General features: G+C 41.1%; 2 protein-coding genes across 6 annotated transcripts in view; both read left to right on the top strand.

The window, feature by feature from the left end:
- The window catches only part of MAPK14 (mitogen-activated protein kinase 14), a 37,206-nt gene extending 31,650 nt beyond the window's left edge, over nucleotides 1–5,556 (top strand). Inside the window, exons 9-12 of one of the 3 annotated variants that reach the window (XM_061632484.1) lie at nucleotides 748–827; nucleotides 1,972–2,050; nucleotides 2,930–3,103; nucleotides 3,501–5,556. In XM_061632484.1, coding sequence (XP_061488468.1) covers nucleotides 748–827; nucleotides 1,972–2,050; nucleotides 2,930–3,103; nucleotides 3,501–3,568 — 401 coding nt within the window. In that variant the 3' untranslated portion in view covers nucleotides 3,569–5,556. Of the gene's footprint in view, nucleotides 1–747; nucleotides 828–1,971; nucleotides 2,051–2,929; nucleotides 3,104–3,500 lie in introns of those variants that run through there. The other 2 variants (XM_061632483.1, XM_061632485.1) reach the window with 2 other exon arrangements.
- A 9,139-nt stretch (nucleotides 5,557–14,695) lies between these two features.
- Nucleotides 14,696–21,630, top strand: part of MAPK13 (mitogen-activated protein kinase 13) — a 41,639-nt gene continuing 34,704 nt past the window's right edge. Inside the window, exons 1-2 of one of the 3 annotated variants that reach the window (XM_061632481.1) lie at nucleotides 14,708–14,784; nucleotides 14,854–15,063. In XM_061632481.1, the coding sequence (XP_061488465.1) occupies nucleotides 14,945–15,063 (119 nt within the window). In that variant the 5' untranslated portion in view covers nucleotides 14,708–14,784; nucleotides 14,854–14,944. The other 2 variants (XM_061632482.1, XM_061632480.1) reach the window with 2 other exon arrangements.

Below are 21,630 nucleotides of genomic sequence, written 5' to 3'. Positions count from 1 at the left end.
GATATTATGGGGGACAAGATGGAACCTTAAAAGGACTTCATTTTGTTTTGCATGCAATTACAACATAACTGGCAACATATTGGTTAAAATTCCTTATCTTCTTTCCTCCCCATATAATATATGCAGTTGAACAAAATCAAATGCTTTATAAAGAAATGTGCTACATAAAGCTTAAACTGACCACTATGCACTGAATTTGTTTGCTAGCCTCTCGTGTAGATTACTTTGCTTTAGTTGCCATTAAATCAGCTTTCTTTTGATCACTGTCAAACTAACATTTTTGTGTAATGCAGTAGCTTTCTAACATTGCATGTTGTTCTCCTAACATTTATATGGAAGAATCTCTGATGCTGTAGCCTCAGTGTATTGCCTTGTGCAGCAAAAGAGTGAACATTAAGCTTTGTAAAGCCAGATAGGATAAAATAATACCTCTTCAGCAGCCATTGATTGGCTCACTTCCTTGTTTAATGTAACTCCTGATTCAAAAAGGGGCCAGTACCCAGTTTAAGGCTGCCTATTAATGATAACCAGTGACCTAGCATCTGGCTTTACTGAAAGATTCTTAACTGTTTCTAATTTAAATATGTTCTACTTTTTAGTCTACTTTCCTGTACTTTAAAGATGATGTGACACATATAGTAGTTACTACCTGTTGTGTGCAGGCTAAATGCCTTGTATGCAGTTGTCTTGATTGTATGTTCACACTTATACTGAAATATTAACAAAGCCCTTGACTAGGCACCTAAGATATTAACCAACTTCAGCAGATCATGCGTCTGACGGGGACACCCCCTGCATATCTCATTAACAGGATGCCCAGCCATGAGGTGAGATGTGACAGGGTGTGCAAAAGTGGTCTGCAGTTCAAAACTTTCCTTTATTTATGGACTTTTAGCCCACCTTTCAGGCCATAGCCCTTCTAAGGCAGCTCACAAAATTAAAAACATCATGAAACAATTAAATACATTGTAACAACTCCACCCCCAATCTAAAACCAGAGGCACTTAAAAGCCCGAGTGTACCACACTTCAACAGAAAGTAAACTGAAGCAGAAAGGTGTTCAGAATCTGTTTTAAGAAAAATTCAGTTGGGGCCATACGAATTTCATAGGGGTGAGGCCACAAAGGCCCTGTCTTTACCAGGCCTAGGCAGGTTTCTATGGGTGCAGGCAGTCTATCAAACAACCTGCTCTTAAACACTTTAGGCCTTTAAAGGCTAAAACCACTACTTTAAATTAAATCTTGAAGCAAATACTGTACCAGTTGACTGGTAGCCTATCATTACATGAGGTGTTCCAGACACTTAGCCCCCACAAACATTCTAGCAGCTGTATTTGCCAGTTGAGTTTCTGAACATCTTTAAAAGCAGTCCTGCATAGAGCACATTATGCTAGTCTAGTTTAGAAGTAACCAGAACATGTGTAAATTAGGCAAGGCCTACTTCTCCAAATAGAGCTACAGCTGGTGAACCTACCGCAGCTAGTAGAGGCACTCCTTTAAAAAACTGGCCGTGTGCGTGTGCGTGCAGTTACACAGCTATAGATAGCATAATTAGCTTTGCTTTCCTAGTTTTTCATTACTTGCTGAAAAAAGAACCAAATCTGAAACTTTCTGAGTAAATAGTCAACATACTTTAGTTATCCATTTCAGATAGTACTCTTTTCCAGCTTTGTTGCAATAGTAACATTTGTCTTGGGTTAGCGCTCAATTACATAAAGACATCTGGATGTCATTGCTGTGCTACAGGAACTTGTTCTCACTTATAATGGGCAGTGCTGTTCCAGTCTTACAACTCATCGGACCCAGTTTCCTACACTTGCTGTTCATTGTATCTTCATCCCTGTAGTCAGTAGGTGAATGAGAGGAGCTAAGATAAATGTTGATTAAGCTCAACTATGAAAAAGTAGACACACACAAATGTTCATGGTGATTAGGAGGCAGAACTTAACAAAATGTATTTATTTTTCACCAGGCAAGAAACTATATACAGTCCTTGTCTTACATGCCCAAGATGAATTTTGAAAATGTATTTATTGGTGCCAACCCCCTGGGTAAGACTTATAGCAGTTTCATTACAGAGGGAAATATAACTTGCAAACATGGAGATATTGAATGTCTTTTGGGATGGATTGATGTTTTAAAGTAGAGTTCTTGGTCCAGGAGATGAAAATGACAGTCACTATCGTAATTTATTTATTTAAAATATATATAGATATTTCTGGTCAAAGACCCCCTAAGGTAGCAAACAGGATAACTATTGCAAATGTCTACATCTTTCACATATTATTTTAAGGAAACGTTTCTAGGTAGAATTCCATTGTCAAATAGAACTTGACATTCTGATGATGCGAACTCATTTTGTTAAATTTATGCTTGAACTAGCATTTCAGTGCCATTGAGCCATTTACCTTTTAATCACTAAGAGCAGCTCTGCATCTTGTTACAAAACTTGCTTTTATGCTGAGCATTTGGCTCAAGAGAGAACACAACAAATTGTTTCTTGTTCAATACTACTTTTAGCTTCCTTTCTAAAGGGAATCCAAAGCTGCCTGCTCAAGTTTGTTTTCTTGCAATCATTGCTTGCAAAGTAGGTATTGATTAAGTACCCCTTTGGGGTATATTTTAAAGTAATATTCCCAAGCATGGCTTGAATGCTAATATACTGTCAATTGTGAAATTATAATATTCCTTGGACTATTAGGACTAGATCCTGATCCTCTATAGCTGGGATGGGGAACCTGTGGCCTTGCATATGTTGTTGGACTCCAATGTGCTCCAGCCAGCATGGCCAGTGGTTGCTGATGATGAGAGTGGTAGTCTAGCAACATCTGGAGGGTCATAAGGTCCCCACCCATGCATTACAGCTTTAGATAGAACTTCTAAGAGCTGTTGTATATTAATTTATCCCTCCCCCTGTTTGACTCCTGAAGCTGTAGACTTGCTGGAGAAGATGCTGGTGCTGGACACAGACAAACGAATCACTGCTGCCGAAGCATTGGCCCATGCCTATTTTGCTCAGTATCATGATCCAGACGATGAGCCAGTGGCAGATCCCTATGATCAATCCTTTGAAAGCAGAGAGCTTGATATTGAGGAATGGAAAAGTAAGTTTTCTAGGTGACTGCTTTGGTAAGCCACATTTTGCTGGGTGCCAGTCACCAATGCTATTCTTGTATGTGCGTGTAGTGAGAACAACACTTAACATTCTAAGGCATTCTAAACTCCAAATCCCCACAAGAGGAGACATCATCTAGACTTAAGAAAACCTGGAGCTTGCCAACAGCTGTATATTCTCTCACCTTGCTCTGTAAAGGAGATTGGAGTCTGGCCTGTCATTATGTGAATCCAGTGTGTACATCTGGAAACACTAGCATCTTATTCTAGTTCACAGTCTTGGATGACTGAGGATTGAATTAATTTGGAGCAACTCATTGTCTGGTGGGGAAGGAACTGTTACCCAGTGGCTACACTAAAGTCTCTCTCTCTCTCGTTCTCCACCAGGCCTAACCTATGATGAAGTAGTTAGCTTTGTGCCACCACCGCTTGATCAAGAGGAGATGGAGTCTTGAGAATCTGTTGCTCTCTCATGCTCTTCGTCCCATATCACTGTGAGGGGAAGGCCTTTTTCAGAGGGATTCTCCACATATCATTCAAGTGCCTCTTGCCGTGAAGATTCTCCTTGGAGGGGTTTTGTGTGTGTTTGGTTTGTGCGTGTGTGTGTGTTGAATGGGAGGGGTGAGTATCTATACAGTAATTGTATAAATACTGCTGCATGTTCTCTGGTATTTTTGTATACAGCCTGGGATGTGCTTCTGAAGACCTGTTTGCTCTTTAACCTTTACAGTTGGTAACCACCTTTCATTGCTCTATGGCAAGGCAGATATTATGCAGGGAAGCTGAGATTTCAAATTCTCAGTAGCAATTCTTGCCATTAAATGGCTCTCCTATCAAGAAAATACTTAGATAATGGAAGCTGAACTATTACTTGAACTGTGCCCTCTGCTTTCCAGGAGGAGAGAAAAGAGAGTGAGGGGTGTCTTTCCATTCCAAGCAGCTGCTTTACACCCATAGCCTCTTCCCAGTATTCTATTGATCAGGAAGGATGGGTCCATGAATGACTAGCTATCTATTGGGAATTTTTGTCTGAAATAGTATAAAAAAATAAAATAAAGTGTGTGCCTTAAATGATTGAGGGAAAATTTGAATCTGAGTTAGTGCTGTCTTAACATTGGGATTCTGAGCTTGCTGCTTTTTATGGTATGGGCCACTTGAAACCCCTATATTACTGACTGCTATGGCCAGGATAAAAGTTTTCCAAAAGTAGGGTGTGTCCCTTGTTTTTGGACATTTTCGCTTTCTCTCTTTCCTGCCCAAATCTGAGATGTCCCAGCAGTAGATCTGAGATGTCCCAGCTCTGTCATGCTGCCTGTTCATTTTGAATATCTTAAGACAGAGTGTTTTGCATGTTGTAACTGCGTGCATGTAGGCTTATTTGTGTTATCTGGAGGAGGCACTGGGTTGGAAAATCAGCCAACAAATTACTGTATTCACTACCATAGTTGGAGCCATATAGACTTGCAGCATCCATCTATTCTTGTTCAATAATGGTTGACATTTTGGGCGCTTTTTAGATAAAAAGGGGCAAGTGAACATGCACCTTTGATCTTCCTTTTGTGGCTTTAAAAATGAGTTCATTTGTCAGTTTGAGTGTGCCTGGACACAAGGTTCAGTTTATTCATATATTATTGAAATCAAGAAATGTTGAGATTGCCCTGTTTAGAAACTGGGGGGGGGTATCAGTTCAAGTATTTTGTGTTCATCAGGTATTCTGGATATCTGAGATCCTATTTTTAAAGTATTTTCTGAAATTTATATAATGCAGGTATTGTGCATGGATTGTATGCCTGTCTCTGAAAGAGTGAAGCTTTGCAGTATTTTTGTTTTTTTGATGGATCTGGGATTTTAATGTATTTATCCCTTTGTACAGAGAAGCTGCCAAAAAAAGAAAAGGGAAAAAAAGATGGCATGTGGATAATAAAGCCATCTGATCTTTCCCTTCTAGTGATCTCTCTTCAGGTCAGGCCCTCTGTAAAGAGGCTTGGGGTCCAGAGAGCAGTGCTCCTTCATGCTTCAGGGTCGGAGGCCTTAAGACCAAACAGAGTCAACTCCCTCTCCTGGATCTGCAGTCTGGGTATTCAGATGGAAATGTAGATATATTCTGTAAAACATACAAGAAGATTATTTTTATCAGTCATTTTATGTGTAGATGCTACCATGTGACTTTCATGCAGAAATACTACAAAAATAATTTTAAAACGTACAAGTATTCGTGAGTGGGAATATCTCAAAGCTGAGATTCTTAGTGGGAGTCCCTGTGGAATGCACTCCCTGTTAGTGTGGTCCTGTTCTACTGCCTCAACTTTGGACAGAAAGTACACACATTAAAGAGAATTTCTGCAATTTTGATTGTATACAGGAATTTTACTCTAACTGGTTATGCCATATAGGATATCACACAATGCCACTGGTTTAAAATAAACCTATTTTTCAAACTTAACAGCCTGTTGGTTATAAATTAAAGTCTCTCTCATTTTAATAACGTGTTACAGTTATTCATAGCATGTTATACAGTTATTCCAGCTTGAGCTTGCAGGAATAGCGTAAGGAAAGCTAAAACCCAGAATGAGCTGAGGCTGGCGAGGGAAGTGAGGAACAACAAAAAGGGTTTTTTCAGATATGTTCGAAGCAAGAGAAAGACCAAGGAAACGGTGGGACTGCTGCTCAATGAGGATGGCAAAATGTTGACAGATAACGAGGAAAAAGCAGAACTGCTCAACACCTATTTTGCCTCCGCTTTCTCCCAAAAAGGGAACAGTGTGCAACCTTGCATTGGTAGCAATCTCAGTAAGGGGTCGGGACTGCAGTTCGAGATTGATAAGGAGATAGTCAGGAAATACCTAGTTAACCTAAATGAGTTCAAATCTCCAGGGCCTGATGAACTGCATCCCAGAGTATTGAAGGAACTTGCGGATGTACTCTCGGAACCTCTTGCCATCATCTTTGAGAAATTATGGAGAACGGGAGAGGTGCCAGAGGATTGGAGACGGGCAAATGTCTTCCTGCTCTTTAAAAAGGGGAAAAAAGAAGATCCGGGGAATTACAGGCCGGTCAGTCTGACTTCAATACCGGGAAAGATATTAGAACGGATAATAAAAGAGTCCATTGGCAAATATCTAGATGACAATGCTGTGATTAGAAGGAGCCAGCATGGGTTTGTCAAGAAAAAATCCTGTCAAACTAATCTCATCTCTTTTTTTGATCGGGTCACTAGCTTAGTAGATGGTGGAAATGCTGTAGATGTCATCTATCTAGATTTCAGCAAGGCGTTTGACAAAGTCCCCCACGACCTTTTGATTAGCAAACTAGTCAAATGCGGACTACATGGAAATACTGTCAGGTGGATTCACAACTGGTTGGAAAACCATACTCAAAGAGTGGTCATCGGTGGCTCTGCTTCGGATTGGAAGGAGGTCTCGAGTGGAGTGCCACAGGGTTCTGTCCTGGGGCCAATACTCTTCAACATTTTTATCAATGACTTAGATGATGGGGTGGAGGGAAGCCTTATGAAGTTTGCGGATGATACGAAACTAACACAATGGAAGACAGGAATAAAATCCAAAGGGACCTGGATAGACTAGAAAACTGGGCTGAAATTAATAAAATGACATTCAATAAAGACAAATGGAGGATTCTGCATTTAGGCCACAAAAACAAAATGCACGGGTACAGGATGGGAAATACCCGGCTTAGCAGTAGTGCGTGTGAGAAGGACCTTGGAATTGTAGTGGATCGCAGGTTGAACATGACCTAGCAGTGTGAAGCTGCGGCAAAAAAGGCAAACGCGGTTTTGGGCTGCATAAACAGAGCTATAGTTTCCAGGTCGAGGGAGGTAATAGTCCCACTATATTCTGCATTGGTCAGGCCTCATCTGGAATACTGCGTTCAGTTCTGGGCGCCTCATTTTAAGAAAGATATAGACAAGTTAGAGCGGGTTCAGAAGAGGGCGACGAGGATGATAGCCGGTATGGAGAACAAGTCTTATGAGGAAAGGTTGAAGGAACTTGGCATGTTCAGTCTGGTGAAGAGAAGGCTGAGGGGTGATATGATTGCACTTAAGTACCTGAAGGGCTGTCACATAGAGGAGGGTACAGATTTGTTCTCTGCTGCTCCAGAGGGTAGGACTAGGTCTAATGGTTTTAAGTTGCAGGAGCGTAGATTCAGATTGGACATTAGAAGGAACTTCTTGACAGTAAGGGCGGTTCGGCAATGGAACCGACTGCCTAGGGAGGTGGTGGGATCCCCCTTGCTGGATGTCTTCAAGCAGAGGCTGGACAGCTATCTGCGGGAGATGTTCTAGCTGTGGATTTCCTGCTGTGAGCAGGGGGTTGGACTCGATGGCCTATGAGGCCCCTTCCAACTCTATGATTCTATGACATGTATTAAGAAAAAAAACTTAACTGGCCACTGTGTGTGTTGAATGGGGATTTTGTTATCTTTTAAATATACACACACACACTCTCACACCCTGAACTACTGTCTGGAATAAAAATTCAAACTCAGCCTGTTTCAGGTTGTAAACTGTTGCCCTGAGCTCCTATGGGGAGGAATGGAGGGATATCAATTTAATAAATAAAATAAATGGATACTAAAGACCAGTTACAGTTATACCACTATGACTGTTCTCTTAGACTCCTGAAAGCACAAACCACAAGCAATTGTTTTGAGGTACCTCTGGTCTGTATCCAACTATGAAAATGGGCGTCATAAACAAGTCTTAAGAAACAGGAATTGCATCTTCCATGGCCTTAACAAAAGGTGATGTGTTGCGATGATGCAGATTATTCCTAATCATATTTTAGTCGCGTGCATTTATTATGCTTGAACACCTATACCTCAACTAATAAAAAGGGGGAAATAATAAAAAGGGGTAGCTGACTAGTGTGAAGTAGGTGAGAGGAAATGGCATGTACCTGCACTTTCTTGCAAACGTGGCTGAAACGTAAATTGCTGGCAAATAAATAAATAAATATTCAGAGTTAAACCACGAGTGTGTGCTTTCGGTGGCCATCCCTTGGATAGCAAAGGAGGAGACTCAAATCTTTGAAGTCAGTATTGGTAAGAATGCTTGGGAGTTCTGAAGGCATTTCCCTGATTCCACCCCCACCTTCAGATCTAATGCTCTGAGGAGGCTGCTACTACTCTCAGCTGCCTATTTCAGCTTCAGATGCTATGTATGTGAAAGCTTGCAAAACATTTTGCAGACATACCTCAGAATGGAAGTCTCTATCCACCCAAGATTGCATTTTTAAGGTGAAACAATAGGAATAATTATCAAACCTACCTTCATTACATGTATTATAATTGTTACATGTACATCCTGCCTTTCATCATGGAAGACAAAGCAGCATGGAGTTGCCAGATTCTCATCCAGGTTCTGACTAGATCCAGACTTTCTTCATGTTTGCTGTATTATGTGCCTTCAGACAATATTTGTATTCCATCTCTCTTGATATTCTTCCACAGGCATAGCACAGTGTATGGTGGACATACCTTTCAAATGTAAACGCACATTCTTGTCCAACCTTATCCTCACAAAGGAGTGTATTCAGTGTGCTAAGCAGATTGTTCTGTTAGTGCAAGGATTTCTTGTAAAATGGAGCAATCTCCCCCATGTGCCCTCTAAATCTGATCAGGAGGTTCCCCCAATCCTCCAGAGCAGATCTGGGAATGGCATAGGGTCCAAGGGGAGGAGAAGGACGAAATCTCATTGTGCTAGCTCAACACTTTTGTTGAATACTGTCCTAAGACTTGGGGTGAATGCAAGAAGTTCTTGTAGATGTTCAGTTTTGTATACATAATCAGTATCTCACAACTGAGAAAAAATACCAACAAACTTTTTCTGTTGCTCCTTTCAATGAATAAAATGCCTTTAGTCAGTTGGAAGTTCATCACCTAGTGATGGTTGAAAGCCATCAAATGAAAAAGATACTTCTCCGGCATGTTTGTGAAAATTGGGAAGAACCTTAAGTCCCAATTTTATCCATATCTAAGGCTAAATATTTCTGTCATCCTTAAGGATTCTATAAATTGTGGTCAAGTCTCCAGCTCAGGAGGAAGAGATGAATCCCAGGTCTTTCAGTTGTTTATACTGTTGAGTTACCTTCTCTGTAGACTGTTTTAGAAGTTTCTTCATTTTATCTAATTTAAAACACCTGCTGTATTATGTTTTTTAATGTGAGAAGTAGAAACATCACAGCCAACTCTAGAGCTCTGTTTTTAAACAGAGCTAGTTGTCCACATGTACAGCTATGCAAGAGGGGCAAGAGGCAAGGTTTTTATGGCTGGAAGCTGTATAAAATTAAGGAATCTATGGGAGTAGGGGTGGGGAACTCGCATTCCCTTTGGAGCAAACTGCGGGGGGCTGCATGCAAGTGGTGGGTGAGGGCAAAGGCAAAAGTGTACCTTAGTACAATAGGCTAGTTTCTACATACATGTACATTCCCAACTCCATCCAGGCAAGCAATTGAAGGATACATTCAAGTTCATCAAAAACACTTGAGAAAGGGTACAAAACAGGGCAGATAAAAGGTGTGTCTGGAGAGAGTTTCAAGGGCCAGATAGAGAGGCCTGGAGGACCACATTTGGTCCTGAGCTCAAGGTTCCCCACCTCTGTATTAGAGAATTGTATTAAGTCTACATTCATCTCCAGAAATCTGATCCACTACTTGCATTCCAGAGTGCTGAAGAGGCTTCCTTCTAGTGTTCTTGGTATCTCCTGATGAAGAACATCTTAACACTGAAATATGTAGAAATTTGATATTTTCTCAATATATTTGAGCCTCCCCTTAAAAAAACCTGCTTTCATTGTGTTTGATAATGTAAGGTCACCTAGTGAGTCCTATAATCATGTTACTTATCCCATGATTTACTAAGTTGGGCAGATGCACAAGAGGAAATGGCTCCAGCACCTTTAATAGTTGTGTAAAAGGAAATTTCAACAGGTACCTTATGCAAGCGATACTTGCTGACATTCCTGCTTCTACACAACTATTAAAGGTGGAGTCTTATGGTCTTTTTCACTTGGCTACCCTATGATGAAATTTGCAAGGTTTTTTTTCATATATATATTCCCTGCCAAAAAAAACCCCAAACCTACTGTAAACCTACTGTAAGCCTTTTTCTTACATGAGCATAGAATAGTAGAGTTGGAAAGGGCTTATAAGACCACTGAGTCCAACCCCTTGCTAAACGCAGGAGTCCAAGTTAAAGTATACCTGACAGGTGGCTGTCCAGCTGCCTCCTGAATGCCCCCAGTTTTGGACGGCCCACCTCCGCAGGTAATTGGTTTCATTGTTGTACCACTCTAACAGGAAGTTTTACCTGATCAGTTGAAATCTGGCTTTCTGCAACCTGAGCCCATTACTCTGTGTCCTGCACTCTGGGTCAGTCAAGAAGTGATCCTGAGCTTCCTCTGTGTGACAACCTTCAAGTACTTTTGAAGAGTGCTGTCATATCGCCCCTCAGTGTTCTCTTCTCAAAGCTAAACATGCCCAGTTCTTTCTGTCTCTCATGACAATATTTTAAAATGTATGGCATACCCACACTAATTTTAGCACAAGGTGTACCTTCAGCAGAACACCTGATGTCTTCCTAGGCAGAGAGACAAAAACAAAACAGTCCATGAGCATGACAAACTTGGCCATAATCATTCTCTGCAGGAGCCTATTAGCTACATACAGATAAATGTTTTTCACTGTGATCACATCTCTGACTTCATAATGAAATAATGCATTAGTTTATCCAACTAATTGCAAACTCCTGCAATCAGCATGTGAAGATGTGATCAAGGGAATGGGAATGAACTGTGCAAACCCAAGTAATTACCCAACAATGGAAGACAAGCAGGGAGGCAGCAAGCCAATCAACTGGTTAGATACTGTTCATCAGATAATGGCTATCATTAACTTAAAATGTGTGAAGTCTGCCTCCGTCTTCGTCCTCCAGGGGAACTCCTAGAATATATGCTTCTTTTATAATGTGAGCTGTAATCCATAACCTGCTGACTGGACTATCCAGTGGAGGCTGGTCCATTAGGGCAAGTGAGGTGCTACCCCACCAAGCTCAGTCGGCCCTCAGCCAGCTCCTACCTCCTACCTTCATACTTACAACCAGTCCAGGGGTTGACACTGCCTGTCAGCTTCCTCCTCCTTGGTCTCAGAATTGCCCTCCTAGAACTCAGCAGGGAAGGGGATGGAGACAAAACTATAATTTGTTGGCTCTGCCTGCCATCAGCTCTGGTTCCATCTACTGTTGGCCTTGTCGGAGGGTTGCGATGCTGGGAACGGAGAGTTCTGAGCGAGCTTATGCATGTGTGTTTGAATCTTTGCTAAAGATTCTACCTTCCCTGCAAATTAGTCAGACAGAGACTTTACGCTTTAAAATAAGAAATAACTACTTTATTCTGAAGTACATGCTTGATAGGAAAGAGTCCTATATCTAGCTAACTAGCTAAGTTGGAGAAGCAAACACTGAGCCCAGTGCTTGCCCTCATGCTTGGAGGAGAGGGAGAGACAAAGGAATATGTCTGCTCCCCTCTCAAGAGAAAGAAGAAGACTGGGAAGGAGGGAAGGATCTGGGCTATCAGTCTAGCAGGAAGGAAGAGACAGCAGGAGATCAAAGGACAGGTATAGCCTAGCAACCAAGAGGTCTCCTCTCTAGCTACCCTTTTTAACCCCATGCAGCTGCCTCTCTGCCTTCTGCCTCACCAGTCCCAAAGGGCACCAGCCACCACTGGGACTATCTTGAGTGGGCTATAGAATTGCTTCAGGATAACTCGAATAAATGAACTATGTTTGCAATCCTGTCAGATCCTTCCAGTTTGCGTACAAATGACTTAGATGAATCTAATCATTAACTTTGCCAACAACTGGTGGTTGTCCTACGGGCAGGTGATTTACCACTTGAAGCCTACAAGTGGTTATACTGCTTAGCTATCTTTGTTTCCCCCACCTCCTATGTCAACACTTCCTCATTGTGTCTGAAGATGAATTCTGTCACCTGAAAGCTTTAGACTGACCAGACAAAATATATTTAAGAGTATAGGAGACCTGCTGGATCAGACCAAGGGTTCATCTAGTCCAGGCATGGCTAATCTTTTTCAGCCTGAAGACCACATCCACTGTTGTTCAACCCTCCAAGGGCCGCATGTCAATGAAGGGTGTTGGCAAAGCCAATGAGAGAGTGGCTGCCCAACACACCTAGTGTACATACATGCACACTCACCACATACATACAGATCATAGACATGCATCTCTCCCTTTAAACTCGCTCACACAAATACAGACCACATTTACATCTCAGATACACACAGACCATATACTGTACATCTCTCACTCACTCTGTCTCTCTCACACACACTTCTCATACTGTCACCTTTATTGAGAGCAGTGATGAATGCTTGTCCTGGGAATCCCTCCCTCTCAGAGCTTTTCATTGGGAGCTGCACTAGTGGCAGCTTTGTGCAGTCTTTGCCCAGATGACAGAAACAAAGAGGATACAATCTCTCCCAAAGAGCACATTAGCACAATGGAGGTACCTCAGCACTGCAGAAGCACTTGACTGTGAGGAAGCAGCAGACCAAGGGCAGTGCTGTGGCTGCTGGTGCTGTCAGTGAAGACCTCAGAACGTGGTGGGGGACAAGTGGAACAACCCAAACACAACTAGAGTATGATGCAGTTTGGTATGGGAAAACCCCCACCCATGTTGGAATAATTGTGGTTCAACTCCAACTTGTGGGTTGAGGCTGCCTGGGGTTAAAAAGGGTAGCTAGAGAGGAGACCTCTTGGTTGCTAGGCTATACCTGCCCTTTGATCTCCTGCTGTCTCTTCCTTCCTGCTAGACTGATATGCAAAGGATGTTGATCACAGTTCCTTCCTTCCACCTTATTTCTTCTTTCTCTTGAGAGGGGAGCAGGCATATTCCTTTGTCTCTCCCTCTCCTCCAAAGCATGAGGGCAAGCACTGGGCTCAGTGTTTGCAGCTCCAACTTAGCTAGTTAGCTAGATATAGGACTCTTTCCTATCAAGCATGTACTTCCAGAATAAAGTAGTTATTTCTTATTTTAAAGCGTAAAGTCTCTGTCTAATTTGCAGGGAAGGAAGAATCTTTAGCAAGGATTCAAACACACACACATAAGCCTGCTCAGAACTCTCCGTTCCCAGCATCGCAACTCTCTGACAGGTTATGCGGCCCAGGCATGCAAAAAGCAGATCTGAGTAATTAAGGAGCTTTTGTGTTGTGAATCAAAGAAGCTAACAGAGACCTTCGGAGTTTAGTCAGTAAAGAGTCAAGCCTTTTCTTAAGGATGGCTACGGTAGCACAACAGCTAAGTCTGGACAAACTGTCACCTGGAGAATGGAAGTTATGGTAGTTTCGAATGAGAAGTCACTTAAAGCAACAGAAGCTGATGCAAGTGATAAAAGATGCGGAACCGGGACGAGATGCCTCTCAGGAAATAAAAAGTTTGGACAGAGAAAGACAGCAAAGCACAGGACCTCATTATCAAATGCGTGATTAACTCGCAAATCCCTTTGATCGTTAAGCGTAAGAATGCCAGAGAGATGTGGAATGCACTGGCGTGTAACCACCAGCCAAAAGTTATTTCTTATTTTAAAGCTTAAAGTCTCTGTCTGACTAATTTGCAGGGAAGGTATGATCTTTAGCAAGGATTCAAACACACACACATAAGCTCGCTCAGTACTCTCCATTCCCAACATCGTGACTCTCCGACAACCCACCCCAATTCCACTGCTGCCAAATTGCTGGGGGTCTTGAAGGGCCAAGAAAAAAAATACTTGTGGGCTGGATATGACCTGTGGACTGCAGGTTAGTCGTCCATGATATAGATTCTGTTTCACACAATGATGCCTCTAGAAAGTCCATAAATAGGATATGAAGGCAACAACCCTGTCCTGGTACTGGCTCCCTGACAATGAGAGAAGAGTATGGCTTCCAATGCTATAATTATTACCACACCAATCCATGTTTGTTTTGTTTCTGAATCTTTTCAACTTAAAATGAAGGAAATAATCTTTTGCCTCTGAATGTTTCCAACATTTCTCTAGGGAGATGGCCATCATTTTGTGCAATGCTAGCTCTAACCAACCTTTACACTTCCTTAGTGATTGAAGGAAGCCATGAAATCAAGTAGCGATCTTTATTCCGGTCTGCATCTGTATTGGAACTATTTTTACATCTGGAATTGTTTTTAAATGCTTGTATTCTCTTTATATCTGAAACTGGTCTTAATTGTTTTAATTTTTTTCACACTTTGTTTTATAGTTGTAAATACTGTATTTGTTTTATAATTGTGTATTTTATTGTTGTAATATGGACTAGCAAATAGAATTGGGCAAATGTAATTTTGATTGATGTTATAAGGTATGACTATTTCTTTGCATTAAGAATTTTCCAACTGAGAAAGAAATATAATTCTATGCTGCGCCTTCTTTCTCTTTCCCACAAGAGAGACTTTACAGAAACTGGGAATCAGGGACTCAAGGGAAGGGTTTGGTTGCAGTAGTAAAAACGTAATAAGCAGGAACAGCTGCTGCTGCTGGCTACCTTTTACACAGAAAAGGTGACTCCTTTGGAAGTACCTGTAAGAGGTGTGTCTAATCGGAAACCTGATGCCTTCTTCCTGGGCTGATGTGTGGGCAGAGGAGGAGGTAAATGTGTTTCACTCGGCACAACAACGCAACTGAGAAGGAAACCTACAGCTCTTCCTTTTGTTTCAGGAGACTGGAGAGGTGGGGAGGATTCTGAGTTTGGTCTTGTATCTCTTTGGGGCCCTGTGCACTGGAGGGTTCCACTCCAGACACACGGGAGATGAGCTTCACCAGGAGAAAAGGCTTCTACAGGCAGGAAGTAAACAAGACAGTCTGGGAGCTTCCTAGGCTATATACTTCTATCAACCCAGTGGGCTCTGGAGCTTATGGCTCTGTCTGGTGAGTGGCTTTATTGATCCCAGGGCTTTGGCAAATTGGGGAGGGGAGGAAAACTAGGGTACAGGCCACTGGGATCCGGGGATTCTTGGGAGGAGTTAAGGGGAGGCCTTCACTCCTCCATTATGGAGAGATTTGGTAAAGGTGTTTTTCCTTCCGGCCATAGCCTGCGTCAATCTAAGTGTCAACTGAGCAGCTGTAATGAGCTATACATGTGTGGAAGCCTCCTTAATTTTCCATTGGTTCATTTCCTGCAAGGCCCCTTGCGTCAGATTTCAGCTGTTCAGTGCCTACGTTTATAAAGTGCCAGAGCAAATCACAAGAGCTGTTTGTTTCCAGACAGGAGGAAGACAACCCAGATATTCCCGGTAGTGACAGGACTTTAGGGTGCCCTCCAGCATCTTTGCCAATCGGGATGTGTATCCAATGGCCAGGGCTGGGCCACAGACATTTTACTGCCTAAGGTGGAACAGCAGATGGAGCTCATTCACCCACCCACCCTCGCTGCTACAAGTGAACATGCATAGTACCCTTGAACACGCACAGAATTGGCATGAAAGGAATATTTTTCTTTCAGATCAGTAGGTAGACCAAACATAATCTACACTAGCTTTTGCCAACCTGCTGTCCTCCAAATGTTTTGAACTACAACTCTCATCAGTATGTGTCCTGGTTGGGGATGATGGGAGCTGTAGTCCTGAACACCTAGAGGGCAGCAGGTTGGCAAAGGCTGATCTACATTACTATGCCATCTCCCTCCACTTCTCATATGACCAAAGATAAGCCATCCCCAGTCCAAAGACCTGAGATAGTGCCAGAGCTGAATATTGGTTCTAGTGGTTTGTGAGCTTCATTTAAGTGGTTCATAGCATGTTTGCATTAAATATTAATATTATCTTTGATTGTATTTTTATAGCATCTTTTATTTCTTGTATTTGATGGTATTACAGTTTGAATTCTATGGTATGTAAATTGTAATACAATAAAATACAATATCATATATAAAAGAAGCAATAAAAATACAATTAAAAACCATAGAGCATTTAGCACAGTACATTACAATTGCTAACATGGGCAGAAAAATCATTAAAAGATCCGCCAAGACCACTGGCAATTTTCAAGCGATCTATGGGGAAAGTTTGGGAACCACTGTTCTTAGACACTGGGTGTGTGTATGTGTGTATAGTAGTGTAGTGGCAAATTCAGAAGTGCAGGGTCCCTTCATGATAGCTACACCATGGACCCTCACAGCCACACTCCTTTCCCACTTTCCCTCATCTCCCTTGTTCTCTGAGTCTACAGTCCACTACAACAGATGTCCCTAGAAACCAAATCAGTATCAAACTGAAGTTTGTATGTTAGCTACTGAGAAGAGTCTTCTCAATGGCTGACTCACTTCTGATTGGCTCCAATCAACATAAAAGGACAAAGACTTTTATCCGTGACTAACATGCTTCCCTTTCATGCTTATTGGTTCATACACAGGGAACAGACTGGGACACTGCTCCCCCCAAAATAAGGGGACTACGACCCCCCCAAGACCCCTGTATATATAGATATCCTATGGGTTTTTGCTTTGTTGTTGTTGTTGCTGCTGCTGCCCTTCAGCATTTGTCAGTCGAGGCAACTGCCTCACATGTCAAATGGTTGGGCTGGCCCGCCCAAGGGGGCCTAGTTTAAAAACCATGCCTCACAGTCAGAAAGCTGCCATTTCATTATGATTTATCCTCACAACCTTGAGCAAGACATAACAATAAATACAGTCAATAAAGATCTGCATAAAATCAGCCTCTTTCCAAGTTACATTTTCAAAAGGGGGATGTGCAAAGTGGTTGAAGTATATAAAATATAGAAGGTGACTAAAATAAACATGTTTGGAAATATATATAAGGCAGGTTAGGGAGTCAAATTTGGCTGTGGCTTCACGGCAAGTGTACCTAAATGACTCTGAGACATGAGTGTACAGTATTTAATTTGACACACTCTGATTGCATGAAACTTCAGTATGTTCACTGATTTCAGGTACTGCAGATTTATACTCCTATAAAGAGAGATCACAATTGGTCCATACAAGAGTAATCTGCAACAAATATTGTAGTAGGGAATGTTGTTGCTCAGGATGCCAGCCAGCCAGCCATGCCTTCTTTCAGGATGCTCAATTCCATTGCCTCCTTGGTTTCCCATTGCCAACCCCACCCTCCAATCAGTGAGTATTCCTTGCTCACTGAGCATGTCCTCATTGGGCTGTTTTGTGGGTTTTCCTCCTACTTCCTCTAGTTTTTTTCCTATTATTATTATTTATTTATTTTATTTGTATCCCGCCCTTCCTCCCAGCAGGAGCCCAGGGCGGCAAACAAGGCACTAAAAACACTTTAAAACATCATAAAAACAAATCTTAAAATACATTAAGACAAAACAGTGTTAAAAACATTTTTAAAACTTAAAAAAAGGGTTAAAAACATTATTAAAAACATATTAAGCAATTCTGACACAGACTCAGACTGGGATAGCTCTCAACTTAAACTCAACTTCTAAAGATTTTTTTTTGTACTTAAACCTTAGGGTCCCCCCAAGCCTGGTGGTGCTTTTATCTTGTGAGTGGGGATTGCTATTTTGGCTGTGTCAGAATCCACACTGGAAGAATGAGTTTGCCATTTGTATAAAATATTTCATGGATACATAATGCCTTTTCAAGCTAGTCAAATCAAATCAAATAATCTTTATTGCTTAGTCAACAGACCATTGCAAAGCAAAACTAAATACAAAACATACATCTACTTTAAAATGGGTTATATCAAACAATACATATACTAAGAACAATGCACGGGCAAATGGTACCTCCGTGGTCAAATTCAACAAATTATCCCCTTAAATGGTAATTTATATATGTATTAATTTATCGCATCATCCATATACCTCAGGAAGTCACAGCAGTAATACACATTGATATAAAAAGGTAGATTTAACACAATAAAACCGTGCAGTAAAAATTCGATTTATGTCCATCAGAATTAGGATCCACAAAAATCCTTCCTAATCTGTATGGCCTGATTTATAAATTTGGCCACAGTTAAAGTAATTATTACATCCTGACCTTGTAGGCTAGTCGTTAATAATATATAATTAGTTCGGCCTGGGTATTTTAGTAAAATTGGAGACAGGAGATCTTTCCTGATCTGGTCATAAAATTTGCAATTCTGACACAGACTCAGACTGGGATAGCTCTCAACTTAAACTCAACTTCTAAAGATTTTTTTTTGTACTTAAACCTTAGGGTCCCCCCAAGCCTGGTGGTGCTTTTATCTTGTGAGTGGGGATTGCTATTTTGGCTGTGTCAGAATCCACACTGGAAGAATGAGTTTGCCATTTGTATAAAATATTTCATGGATACATAATGCCTTTTCAAGCTAGTCAAATCAAATCAAATAATCTTTATTGCTTAGTCAACAGACCATTGCAAAGCAAAACTAAATACAAAACATACATCTACTTTAAAATGGGTTATATCAAACAATACATATACTAAGAACAATGCACGGGCAAATGGTACCTCCGTGGTCAAATTCAACAAATTATCCCCTTAAATGGTAATTTATATATGTATTAATTTATCGCATCATCCATATACCTCAGGAAGTCACAGCAGTAATACACATTGATATAAAAAGGTAGATTTAACACAATAAAACCGTGCAGTAAAAATTCGATTTATGTCCATCAGAATTAGGATCCACAAAAATCCTTCCTAATCTGTATGGCCTGATTTATAAATTTGGCCACAGTTAAAGTAATTATTACATCCTGACCTTGTAGGCTAGTCGTTAATAATATATAATTAGTTCGGCCTGGGTATTTTAGTAAAATTGGAGACAGGAGATCTTTCCTGATCTGGTCATAAAATTTGCAATAAAACAGGACATGAGAGACGGTCTCAATTTCTGAGTTTTTGCAAGGGCGGTATCTAAAGATTGTTGGTATTTTTTTAAACCTACCCTGTAGGAGTTTGGGAGGCAGAACATTAAAACGAGCTAACGTGAATGCACGTCTATATTTTGGGACAGTCAGCCAGTATAAATATTTCATCCCTTCAGAACTTGGGAGAATGTTTAAACCCAAGGCCCTCGCTGAGCAAGGGCCGATAGCCAAGCTCATTAGTGTCTGGTTATCTATATCAGTTAATCTACGTTTTACCAACATCCTAGCATTATTGTAATCCATCTCTAGAAGTTCAAAGGGGGAGAGACCCACCGATGTGAGCTTCTCCATTACCTTCTTTGTCCATGACACGTTAAAAAGAGAATCATTTAAAAGACGCACCACATAAGAGTCGGGGGTTAATATCTTAAAACAACAAATCCAAAAATAAAAAGTATGAATCCATATTAAACAGGTCAGGGAATTCATCCCGGCTTCTAACAATAAAGAAACAGCAGATACACATCTTGGAACCCCAAATAAAGATCTCAAAGCAGAATGGGCAATACCATCCAAACTTCCTTTGTAGTATGGAGACCAAATAGGGGCTCCATAAATCAACATTGGAATAATTTTATGTCTAATAAGACTTATAGCTGCTGGAATATAGTTACCACCACTAGTAAAATAGAATCGTGTAATTGCACCTGTGTTTTTATTTGCCTTCGCTTTTAAATGAACTATATGTGAGCTCCATAAACCCGTTTCTTGGAACCAGAGCCCTAAATATTTATAAGAGTTAACCTGTTCGATTTTATTAGAGCCCATCTGCCAGGAATATCTGACTTTTCTCCTTGAGAAAATCATGACCTTGGTCTTTACGTAATTTATCATTAAAGAATTATCTTCACAATAAGACGTAAAACGTGATAGCAGTCTATTGAGTCCTAGCCGGGTTTGGGATAGTAGCACCGTATCGTCTGCATATAATAAGATAGGCACCTTATCTGCTCCTACTTTGGGGGCATGAGATTGAATATCAGCCAGAATGGAGGGGAGGTCCGCCAAATAAAGATTAAACACCATCGGGGCAAGGACACATCCTTGTCTCACTCCCTGTGTGGAGGATATTTCACGAGAAAGATGACCTAGATGATTACAGTGAACCTGAACCGAGGTGTTATGGTATAATGCTGCTATCAGCCGAAGTAATCTCTTATCAATGTGGAGAGATTCTAACTTATTCCACAATCGTTCACGTGAGATGGAATCAAATGCAGCTTTTAGGTCTATGAAGGCAACAAATAATTTACCTCGGGTTGGCTTGATGTATCTATGAACTAGCTGAGACAGTAAGAGGCAATGATCTAAAGCAGAATGGCCTGGCATAAAACCAACCTGGGCTTGGTTCAGGATGTTTTTTGAGTTGACCCATAGATTCAAGATTTTGCTCAAAAAGCTAGCATAAAACTTTCCCACTACAGACAACAGGCTAATAGGGCGATAGTTGTTTGGGTCATTCCTGGGGCCTTTCTTATAAATCGGAATTACAAACGCCTTAAGCCAGGAAATTGGAATTCTACCAGAACTGTTGATTAATGTAAAAAGAGAGGCAAGCATGGGTGCCCACCAAGAAATACCACTTTTGAGTAATTCAGGGGTGATGCTATCGGGACCAGCTGCTTTACCATTTTTTAGCTGTGCAATTAATTCAGCAATCGTATCTGGTCCCACTGGGTCCCACTCAGGGATATCTACAAGATCCGGTAGTGAATATAAAGTATGTACATCTTCCTTACTATTAAATACCGCGCAAAAATGCTGTTCCCAGGTGGCTGCAGTAATAAAACAGTCGTGTCATTTTGTTTTGAAAGAGCACCTGATACAATCTGCCAGAATGTCTGTGAGTTGCGAGTAGCAACCGCAACTTCAAGCATGCGCCAAGATTCCCTTATTGCCTCCTGCTTCTTTTTGACTATGAGTTTTTTGTATTCCCTACGTAGCTTATAATATATACTTGGGAGGAGGCGTTCGTTATTTCTCCTATATTGGCGATAAACTGACAAAAGCATCTTCTTTAGATTTCTACAGTCCCCATCAAACCATCGGTTTCCTGGGGCTCTTAAATGAGGAGATCTAGATGTACCAGCTTCATATAACTCAGAAATGAGCAGTTCTGCTACTTGCTCGTAAATAACTAAGCCCTCTGATATAGATCCAATCATGGCCAATTGAGATGTCAAATACAGTAGTTGAGGAGATTTTACTAGTTGTGAAAAATTTTGAGATAATTGAGGAGACCATTTAACTCTCTTATAGGTGTTTAGTGTTGATGAGTTTAAGTATGGCTCAGGCTGAATTGTTAAATAAAATTTCCCTCTAATAGTAAGGAAGTATTCTAGGGGCAAATGATCGCTATCAGTACGGTCTGCAACTCTAAAATAATGTCCTAAATATTCCTTCATATCAGGGATTATTATATAGTCCACAGCACTGGACCCATGGGGGGAATGAAAAGTAAATTCTCCCCAATCATCCCCATGAGAACCGTTTAAAATATGTAGTTGTGCTTAAAAACAAATTGAAGGAGGGCAATTCCTGCTAAATTCAGGACAGTATCTTTCGAATGACGAGCCTTACATCTCAAATGCTTCC

This window comes from Rhineura floridana, chromosome 6 (genome assembly GCF_030035675.1).
Source record: "Rhineura floridana isolate rRhiFlo1 chromosome 6, rRhiFlo1.hap2, whole genome shotgun sequence".
NCBI classification, from domain to species: Eukaryota; Metazoa; Chordata; class Lepidosauria; order Squamata; family Rhineuridae; genus Rhineura; species Rhineura floridana.
The sequence above is the reverse complement of the archived record's forward strand: the minus strand, read 5'-3'. Positions and strand labels throughout refer to the sequence as shown.